This window comes from Bison bison, unplaced genomic scaffold, assembly GCF_000754665.1.
Source record: "Bison bison bison isolate TAMUID 2011002044 unplaced genomic scaffold, Bison_UMD1.0 scf7180017864038, whole genome shotgun sequence".
Taxonomy (NCBI): Eukaryota; Metazoa; Chordata; class Mammalia; order Artiodactyla; family Bovidae; genus Bison; species Bison bison.
The window spans coordinates 5,045,098-5,055,892 of record NW_011494610.1 but is presented as its reverse complement, the minus strand read 5'-3'; the positions used below and the strand labels follow the sequence as shown (position 1 = coordinate 5,055,892).

Genomic DNA, 10,795 nt, shown 5'->3' with positions numbered 1-10,795 from the left:
CCCGACGCGCGCTACCAGAAGCAGAACCCGGCGGCCGTCCTCTACCAGCGGAGCAAGAGCCTGAGCCCCGGGCTGCTGGGCTACCAGCAGCCCGCCCTCATGGCCAGCCCGCTGGCGCTGGCGGACGCCCACCGGCTCCGTGCTGGTGCACGCCGGCTCGCAGGGCCAGGGCGCGGCGCTGCTGCACTCCGGCCCGGCCAACCAGCAGGCCTCGCCCGTCATCCACTACTCGCCCACCAACCAGCCGCTGCGCTGCGGGAGCCACCAGGAGTTCCAGCACATCGTGTACTGCGAGAACTTCGCGCCTGGCCCCGCCAGGCCCGGCCCGCCCCCTGTCAGTCAGGGTCAGAGGCTGAGCCCTGGCTCCTACCCCACCGTCATCCAGCAGCAGAACGCCCCCAGCCAAAGAGCCGCCAAAAATGGACCCCCGGTCAGTGACCAAAAGGAAGTGTTACCCGCGGGCGTGACGATCAAACAGGAGCAGAACTTGGACCAGACCTACTTGGATGACGGTAAGAGGCTCGTCTTCCTCATTGCGCCTGAGTTCCATGCCCTGTAGCCAACCCCCACCCCCACCCCAGCAAGCTGACTGTATGGCCTGGGTAGCCTCCTTTACCTGTTTGGGGCCTCGGTGTCCCCCTCTTTAAATGAAGGGAATTGGATAAGATGATCTTTAAGGCCTTGCCCAAGTCTGTGCATGAATCATTGCCCAACAGGAGTTTGGGGTGGGCATTAGGGGTTTTAGTTGCTCCCCCCTAAAACCATGGCAACAGAAAGAGCAAGTGAGGGCACTTCTGGCCCTAGGAGTGTGCTCCGGGTCACAAACTGGGTCCGTTTAACTGCTTCCACTCTCTTTTCCATCTGCCAAATTTAGACCGAGGATAGGGCAACAGAAAGGAAGGAAAGCTAACCTTTTATTCCTGGAGAGAAAGGGAAAAAAAAACCTCCCACTATATAGTCTTCTGTTGTGTATTTAGGGGAGGGGGTGGGGTGGAGGGAAGGGGAGATCTTGAAGGGTGGCTGCCTAGGAAGGGTGCATGAATGGGGGCTCGCAGGCAGGCTGCAGGCGGGCTCCACCACGTGCCCGTGGAACAGAGCCGTGCATTGATGCAGGGAAACAGTGAGCTTCCGCTGTGGTGAGCCCAGCTGATGGGCTGGTTGGGCCAAAGGACAGATGCAGAGGCAGCTTTGTGTCTCTAGGTGCCCGAGTCGGGTGGCAGGGCCCAGCGGGGGGGCAGGCTCGTTGGGAGTGGCAGTGTTGATGGCGTGGGTCTGTGATCGCAGTGAGGGAGGGTGAGCTGTGTGGACAGGACTCACCTGGGACCAGCCAGGTGCCGCTGCAGGGGCAGAGAGGGCGGGGTGGGCAGAGCGGCCTTCCCCTGGGGAAGGAAGGAAATGGGTGGCTTGGATTTCTCAGTGAGAAGGAAAGCCTGTCCCACTGGCTGGCATCTGCAGCTCCAGCTTCGCCCTTGACTGGCAACAGCATCTGAGACACCCTGAAATGTCAATTATTCAGGAAAATTTACTCTCAGGAATGCACCCAAGGCATAGGAAGTAAGGCAGAAAGCTTCGAAATAGCCACAATAGTTATCATGAAGACCAGGTGCTAGGTGTCAGACAGTGAGTGCAGGGCACTCACTCAGAGACTGTTGACTTTTACTTTATGCAAAGTTTTGACAATCCGCCATGTTTTGTAGTTTCCACGTCCCCTCTCTAGTAAAAACTATCTTTCAAAACCTTCCCCCCAAGTGGACCCAGCAAAGGTCCTGAGAACCTCTTAGTTTAGAGTCAGGCTGCCCCAAGTCCTTACAAAGGTGACCTCGGTACTGCTGAGTTACTCACTGAGCTCACTGGTCCTGATCATTCAAACGCAGATCGAGTTAGGAGCACTGTGCTCTGTTTTAGAGAGAGAGACCCTGGTGCCATCCATTCGCAAAACAATGTATACCCGAAATGGCTGGCGAAGATCAAGCGTCGGTGCTTAGCTGAAAGGGGTAGAAGACTGCACTGGTGCGGAGCGCCTTCCCCACTGAGATGATGGAGTGGGCTGTAACCCGACCGCTCTCCATGAGTCTGCCCAGGGCTGGATCAGGCAGAGGTGCTCCATGAATAAGTGATGCCGGAGCAGGGGCTGGAACTGTCCTCCCCTGACTCTGTCCCACGTTGCTTTGGTCTCTGGAGTAGGAAATGTGCTGGCCCCTCCCACCCTGTCCGTCATCCCACCACACAGACCAACACGAGCATCTTGGAAAGAGAATGGGGTCAGTCGCTGGTTCTCTGTAATGCATCAGGACCCACGATCATTAGTAAGCTCTGAGCGCCTCTTGTTGCTCAGATAGAGGCTTGTGTTAAGGGGGAAGCAGCTGAGCATGGGAGACCCTTTGGGGCCTCTGTCTGTCTGAACACAGGCAGGTTCAAGGTCAGAGTGAGGATGGCCTCCCAGAGGGTCAGTAACACGAGTCAGCTCTAGGGCTGTCTTGGAAAACCAAATACAGTGAACCTGCTTCTCTGGGTGGAGCCTTTTTTTAAGTACACTCTCCGTGAGCCCAGGCTTCCCTGCTGGCTCAGTGGTAAAGAATCCGCCTGCCAATGCAGGAGACACAGGTTCAGACCCTGGTCCCGGAAGATGCCCTGGAGAAGGAAATGGCAACCCTCTCCAGTATTCTTGCCTGGGAAATCCCATGGACAGAGGAGCCCGGCAGGGTACAGTCCATGGGGTCGCAAAAGAGTCGGACATGACTGAGAGACTAAAACAAGAAACCGTAAGCCCAGTTCCCTGGAATCTTAGGAGGCGTTCTCTGAAACGAGGGTTCTGTGGCTGGAAAGGGGAGAAACACTTGATAAAACCAGGTTTTCATAGCATTTGTTGACTGCTGGACTTCTCAGAACCCTTACTGACCTCGTGGACACTCTCGGCTTCTAAAACAAGAGAGAATTGCTCCATCACCTGTACGACTCCAGGGGTGTTGCTCACACTGAGTATACTCTGTGTGAACAGAGCCCTTCCAGCTGTACAGCCTGGCGGGCCTGGGACCCCTTTCCCCTGACGGTCAGGAAGAGTAACGCGGAGGCATCTCAGAGTTCAGAGCCAGCCCTTCCCTTCCCGTGGGCTGTGTTCAGGCTTCATGTTCCTGGGGCCAGAGCGGGGCATAGGGCAGGGGATGGTCTCCACCCGTGTGGCCCCAGATGCAGCCCTGTGGCCGCTGGTGAGATGCTCTGCGCCTGACTGGTGGTGTCCCCAAGCCTCTGCCCAGCCCTGGTCCCTTCAACGGGAAGGCGCCCGTGTGGCCCGTCGTGCGCTCAGGGCTGACTCCAGCCTGCCCCACCGCTGTAGCCGCCAGGAAGAGGGCTACAGCGTCGTCTGCCAGCTGCTGGCTTTGAGGTCCCTCTCGCAGACGCCTTCTGGCCGGTGTACTCACAGAACGTTCTCAGGCTTTGCCGTTGACTTCACGAAGGTGGGGTTCAGACCGGTCAGCTCTCTGGCATTTCTTCCTGACCAGTAAACTGGAAATCCCGGGGTCATCTCTCTAGTCTGTCTGGGAGGCCTGCTAGGTCCTTTTCCATCCCTTTGATCAATTCCCCAGTGGAGATCCCCCCAGAAAATATACTCTGGCTGCCCAAACTCCAGCAGAAGATGCTCCCAGGGGTGAGGATGGGGGGCTGTTTCTCAGATGCCATTCCTCTGCCTTGGGATTTTGGCAGACTTGACTTTCTTTGGTTATTTTGTGAGAGCTGGGCTGACTTGCTTTGAGGGTCAAAGGAAGGTTCCGCAGCTGGAAAGGGAAGGGGTCACCACGGAGGACTGGGGTCCAAATGCAGACACGTCACCCTTGCAGTGGCCACGCCGCCCTGCTGTGATCCCGGGAAGCCCCGGCCCTTGGCGCTCTCTCCCCGACCCTTGGCTCACAACCCGGCCTGTCTGCTCTGCGTCCCACCTGGTCCCACCGCTCTCCTTCCCAAGCTGCATTCCTGCACACAGACGCTGTCTGTCTTGGCCCCTGTTTTTTTCCCTTGGAACTCCAAAATGCAGCTTCTGCTTTCTCCACTCCAAGGACTCGAGACGTTTTCCAAAAGTCTCTTTCTGAGCTAGCAAAATAAGTGATATTCCAGGGCCAGCGTATCCTCACTCCTCTGCTGTGTGCCTGCCTGGACCCAGGCTTGCTTTCACAGTTCTTCTGAAATGCGTGCTTTGCACACACGTTCACTGTTTTTTTCCCCCTCTGTCCCCCTTGTCCCCTTCTGTAACTGGCTTCTTGCTCTAAAGCCCCGGGCTATACCTGGGAAATACCTTCAGCTCAAAACAGTAGCCTGATCCTGAGAGCCCTGAGCAAATCCTTCCCTCCCTCCTTTCCCGCTCCCACTCATCGGGCTCCTCTCCTGACTTCCTCTCCCCTCTCCTCCATCCTGATTTAACTGGTCACCTTCTCTGTACCCTGGTGGCTCAGATGGTCGAGTCTGCCTGCAGTGCAGGAGACCTGGGTTCAGTCCCTGGGTCAGGAAGATCCCCTGGAGAAGGAAATGGCAACCCACTCCAGAATCCTTGCCTGGAAAATCCCATGGATGGAGGAGGCTGGCAGGCTTGCAATCCATGGGGTTGCAAGAGTCGGACCTGACTGAGCGACTTCACTTTCTTTCTTTCTCTGTACCAGGCACAGTCCTGGGACTCAGGGATGCGCTAGTGACAAGTCTAAAGTCCTTGCTCTCGTGGGGTGTCTTCCGGGTAAAAGAGGCAGATGTTAGCACAGGAGGTAACAGACAGGCGTCTTGCAGACGGCGGTAGAAAGCCACGAGGGAACGCACACAAGGTCAGAAGCCAGAGTGTGGCTGGCTGGGGGTGGTACAGCAAGTCTGGCCCTGAGAGGTGGGCTTCAGGGACGATCCGAGGGAAGGTGTTTCAGGAGGCAGAGTCAGCAGGCGGGAGGCCGTGAGCTCCGAGGCGTGGGCTACTACTCTTGGTGGGTTTTCATCAAGAGGGCACCGTGAATTGATTTCCCTTTTGAGGCCGTCACTGGCTGCCTTTGGACAGTGGACAGTAGGGAGGCGAGAAATGGAAAACAAGGGCTTTGCTTCCTTTTAGACAAACCCCGAGACAAAGGCAGTGAGCCCCATGGCCAGTGCTGTGGGGGAGCGCGCAGGGGCAGGGGGATGGCACGTTTGACGGAACGCTGCCTTGCGAGTCCTCTCCTCAGTGCGCTGGTTGGAGACAGAACTTGCACTGCCAGAGTGCGGTGAGTTTACAGGGAGTTCTGACCCGTCCCCTGCCCAGGACCGAGGGGCTGCTGCATGTGCACCCCCAGGGCGCCTGCCTGGGGCAGGTCAGCAGTGTGTGCGCGTGTGGGGGGCAGGCGGGCGGGAGAGGCTCCGGGAAGCGGGGCCTTGGAGGAGACGCCTGCGGGGTCCCGCTGGTGACATGGTCTCCAAAGAGCTGCGGGTTCGCAGGTCCTCAGGCCGTCCCGTCATGGGCTCAGGGTGGCGAGCCTGTGCCGGCAGCCTCGAGACGCTGCCGCAGACAAGAACGCCAGGGACGGTGGGGAGGCTCGGGATTCAAAGGAGATCCTCCGTCCCCTTGGCTTAGGGAGAAGGATGAGGTCTCAGTGATGACCAGAGCCTCTGCCGTCGGCTCTTAAGGATGGCAGATGGTGTGTGTGTTTATACCTGTCAGAAGAGCACGGACCAGTTTGGTTGTGGATCTACTTTTCTATTCTTCATAGGAACTAAAAAATCGTTTCTTGAAATACGTTAAATAAGTTTGATTATTTCTACACACTGAAATGCAGGCACACTTAGAAATTAGTGGTGTGTGCTGAGTCTCACCAGGTGGACTGCCGTGCAGTTACCACCCGGGCCATGCAGGACGCAGCATCTGGTTAGGACCCCAGGAGCCCCCACGGCCGTTGCCCTGCCTTCCAGCCCTGGGAGTTCGTTTTGCCTTCTTGCAGAAACAGAAGTCATGCAGCCACGCTCTCCTGTGTCTGGCTTCCTTCCACCACCAGTAGCTTGCGAGATCCAGCAATCCTGGGTGTAGCTGAGGTTCATTCATTCTGTTGTCCTTGGAGGGAATTTTCTGCAGCCTCTGTGTCCATGTTGCTATTGATAGAGAGGACTGGGTTGCTCCTCATTTCATGGAGAAGCCGTGTGAACACTCTCGAACTCTTCTTTGGCCGTCCACACAGACGGTCAGGAGTGGAGCCCTTGCCAGATGGTTTTCCAAAGTGGTCATACGAGTTTCGATGCCCACTGAGGTGCAGGGGGTCGTGTGGAGTGGTTTGAAGGGTAGTTCACTTTGCATCTTCTGACTCTGGGACCGGCTCTCATTTCTGATGAAGAGACCCAGTTACGGGGGACTCAGACCCAGGAGCAGCAGGCTGTGTGGGTATAGGAGCTCTGACCTGCTCAGATACTCAGGGCTGCCAAACACGTGTTAAGGTCTGCGCTTGTAAATACGGTTCCTAAAAGACGTCCAGCAGTTATCATTCGCTCCCGTAATAGTGACAGTGGGCATCCTGATAGCCTGCTTCCCTTCAGGTTTCTTGAGGTGCCTTCTGCAGCCTTCCCTTTATTTTGGTCCCTTTAATGCTCTGACCTTTTTTGTTCGATGAGAATCCTCCATGTGGACAAAGGATAGGGAAAAGCCCCAGAGAAGGCGCCGACCTGTGACTCTCGGGGGTGGCCCTTCCGGCCCCCAGAAGCAGAGGGTCCACGGGGGGCCACACACGGCTCAGGTTCAGTTCCCTGGTGCCCCTCTCTTCCTGCCCCAGGAGAGACCTGGACAGGTTAGAGTGAGCCCCAGACTGGCCCGTGGTGGCAAGGCAGCCCCCAGGAGCTTTTCCTTGAAACTTGGGCACCGCACGGGTGCAGCGGAAGGAGCTGGCCACCCTTGCGTGAGCCTCCGTGGAGGTACTTGCCTGGGGCTTCCAGGCCGTTGAGCCAGAGGTGCAGCCGGCCACACGAAGTGTTTTCAGGACCGGAGTCTGCCCTCAGCACTCTGACCTCCGTTTGGTCTTGTCTGAATCTTCTGCTTCCCTTATTCTCGGTTCTCAGGACTTACTTGCCATGTCTCTGTAAGACACGTTCAATGGAGCTTTGAATATTAGGCTTCGTACTTGTGGCCTTGCTGTGCCTCAGTTTCCCCATCCATGGAATGGGCACGATCCCAGCTCCTCCCTCATAAGGTGGTGGTGAGAGTGTATTGAGTTAAGGTGCGTCATATCTTAGGAACAGGGCTTTGCCCAAAGAACTCCCCAATAAATGTTAGCTGCTCTTTTTGTTTCTGAATTTAATTGACTTCTTGGAGGACAGGGTTCAAAATTTTTACCATACGTCTGCGTAAGAGAGTAAAAATCAGCTATTCTGGTCTTTGACGATGAGCCCATGTGCCCTTATGCCCTGTCTCTTCCACGTGGGCTGGAGTAGGGGGGACAGAGCCCCAGGACTCGGGCTCATGGTTCCCTTCCCAAGCTTCTCTCCGGGGCCATGGGCCATCTTCCCACACAAGGGGCCGATGCCCTGGGCCCAGGGCCAGCTGCGTGCCCGGTGGAGCGTGAACGTCAGGCCCAAGTTCTGCTTGCTGTGCCATTGGCAGAGGGTCCCAGCCTTTTACCCAGAGGCTCAGTGTGCCAGAGCGTGAGAACCAAGCCAGGGAAGAGTGGACGGACAGACAGGCACACCCTCCAGCGTGTGGGAAGTGGGGAAGCACACCTGCCTGGCACGGCTTTGTCCGGCAGGTCGGGGGGCTTTCACTGGGGCTGCTCAGGGCCCACGGCAAGGCTGTCACAAAGCAGCTCGTGTTTGGAGAGGCGGGCGAAGCCCACGACAGCCTGCCTGCCACTGACTCCGGCCATGCGTCCAGCCGCTGCGTTGGCCCGGGAGAGCTGGGCTTCCAGGCAGCCTCCCTGGGGGCGGTGGCGCTGACAGAGGCCGACATGCAGGGATCCTCTGCTCTGATGAGAACCGAGCACAGTGCTTGCCTGGCTGATGGCACCGTGGAGAGTGTGACCTGGGTGTTGTAGCGTGGGGCTGGGCAGGGCACCAGAAAGCACCAAGACCAGATTGAATTCACACGCCTTTTGTGGGCACCAACAGAGTCCAGGCTTCTGCTGAAGGCTTTGGTCAGCCGTCTTTTTTAAAGTTCATTAAAAGATATCTGTATTTTATAAAGGCAGTATGTCCGCATGCTTGAAAAAAAACAATACAAAAAGATACCCAGTGACGCCTTCCTCCCATTTTTGCCCTGCTCCTTGACACCAGTTTTCTCAAGCCTTCTAGAGTAGTGTTTCTTGGTTCTGTTTTGTTTGTTTAATCACTAATGCCACCCTTTCCACTTAGGCCCCTTTTAAAATAATTTTTTTCCTAATCACCACCCCCATGAACTGTCAATCCCAGTACCAGGCCCTTTGCGGGGCCACAGACCATCGTGATATATAAGATCGTCCTCCCCCTTGGGGATGTATCGTCCCAATTGGGAATGCCTGCTGTGGTTTCTGTTTGTAGTCGTGAGCACAAGCAGATATATCTTCTTCTTTTCCCCCTTGGTTCTACCAAAGGGAGCAAAACACGCCACAGGCCCCCGCAGTCGGGAATGAGCGTCTCTCGCTGTTGCAGGCAGCACTTAGGCACCCGTCACACGGGGAACGGGCGGGCGTGTCGGGGGCCTGCTCTCAGGAATGGCATGTCTGCTCTGAGGGTCCAGCTTTGACTCGGGGCCTCTGGCTGTAGAGCTTCTGGAATTGTCTTCCTGGCTCTCAGGCTGGCCTCAGCGCTTTCCTCCTTTGTGACCTCAGGCTGATGACAGTGGCCCCCGACTCTCAGGGTGACCACGGGCATGGAAACGGCAGCATCCCTATAAGGAAAGCACTCTGAACCGTATGTGTGCGTGGGGTGCTCAGTGGTTCATATTCGTTTCTGCCACCATCATCATCGATTCTGGGCCATTGCTGCGGTCTCCGTGTTTGTGTCCCCTCAGCTTATAAGTTAAAGCGTATCCCCCGGTGTGATGGCTTTAGGCCATGGGCCCTTTGGGAAGTGCTGAGGTCCCGAGGACGGAGCCCCATGACCGGGGTTGCTGCCCTTAGAGAAGAGACCTCTAGTTCCCTTCCGCCCTGTGAGGCGGGGATGAGAAAGCAGTCGTCTTGGAGGAAGTAGGCTGTATCTGCCGGCACTTTGATCTTGGACTTCGCAACCTCTGGAACAGTGAGAAACAAATATTTGTGTTTATCAGCCCCCAAGTGACTATTTTGTTATGGCCGCCCGACCTGACGAAGACAGACATAGGAGGAGGGCAGAGCTGACTCTGGAGAAGAGCTCCGAGGCTGACTCTCAGCCTGGGTCCTTGTCACCCCGCTGGGCTACTTCCCGTTAATTCAGCAGAGGGAATTCAGAGTCTCACTGGAAAGGCCCGAAGTCCACAAAACGTCTTGCCTGGAGAGAAGCCCTTCCGATGAATATTCAACCCTGAAGCTCCAATACTTTGGCCACCTGATGCGAAGAGCCAACTTATTGGAAAAGACCCCGTTGCTGGGAAAGATTGAGGGCAGGAGGAGAAGAGGGTGACAGAGATGAGACAGTTGGATGGCATCACCTACTCAATGGCACGAGTTTGAACAAACTCCAGGAGACAGTGACAGGCAGGGACGCCCGGAGTGCTGCAGTCCATGGGGTCGCAGAGTCGGACGTGACTTAGGGACTGAACGACCACAGAGAGACAAGCCCACAGAATTTGTGAGAACTCGCGGTCGCTGATCATGGAGCCAGTGGCGCGTCTGCCTCCCTCTCCCCCGGGAGAGGCTGCTGTCCCAAGGGCACCTTTATTTTGCCCCTCCTGATGTTTCCTCACTTTGTGAGAACCTCTAGCTTCTAGCTGTGGCACTTAGCTGTCCTTTCATCCCAAATCAACGTGTACTTTGCATTGCTGGCTTATGAAAATTCAAGAGGCCACCTTCCAGCTGACTCCAGACCCAGAAGTGCTCAGCCATCTTTTTGAGATTCTGCAAAGCAGATGTTTTCAAAGGAATGTGCTCTTGCATTTTGAGGTCAGATGCTACCAAACCACAAGAAAGCCTATTCTCAGACTTGCTGTCCACTCAGCCCGCATTCCAGAGCAGCCTCTGACCCACAAAGAGCAGGCAGGGCCCCAGAAGGAGGACCAAGGATATTATTTGGTGTCATCCGAGGGCCCCCCAGTCAGCCACCAAAACCCCCAGTTTTAGCTGCACTGCGTTCCATTTCCACCTTCAGGATGAGGTTGTGGTCTGGTGGTAACAGGTGAACGTCCTGGTGAAGGAGTAAGGTGATCAGTTAAGCAAGATATACGAGGAGGTGAGCATCCAGACCTTTTTTTCCAAGGCTCTTCTAGCCTTTCGTTCTTCCTGGCACAGCCTGCAGAAGTTGCTAGGGCTCACTTCCTCCCTCAGTGTAAGTGCCGGGCAGGCTGGAGACGTGGCTTGTTTCAGGGTCGTGAGCAACTGGGTGATTATTGTAACGTCATTCCGTGCAGGACTGTACTTGTGATGGATCTTGCCTCATCCCAGGTAATCACCTAAGATCGTGCAGAATGCGTGAATTAAAAAACACAGAACTCCCCAGTATCAGCTTGAGCTGTAATTCATTTCTCTCTAGCAAAGTTAGAACTTGAAAGGCGATTTAGTTATTTGAGGCTGTGAACTATATTGGAGGGGGACAGTCAATCAAATCTTATTTCAATACTAAATTTTTACTTTGTACTCCCTACCTTCTCTGGTATCAATAGATCTATTTCAGATAAATAGTAAAGTTTATTTTCATGGGGGGGGGGGGAAAA

General features: G+C 55.6%; 1 protein-coding gene across 1 annotated transcript in view; it reads left to right on the top strand.

Moving 5' to 3' along the window:
* The window catches only part of NFATC2 (nuclear factor of activated T-cells, cytoplasmic, calcineurin-dependent 2), a 144,060-nt gene that overhangs the window by 97,262 nt on the left and 36,003 nt on the right, over window positions 1–10,795 (top strand). Inside the window, 2 exon segments of the mRNA XM_010835127.1 lie at window positions 19–135; window positions 137–512. Of these exon segments, the coding sequence (XP_010833429.1) occupies window positions 19–135; window positions 137–512 (493 nt within the window).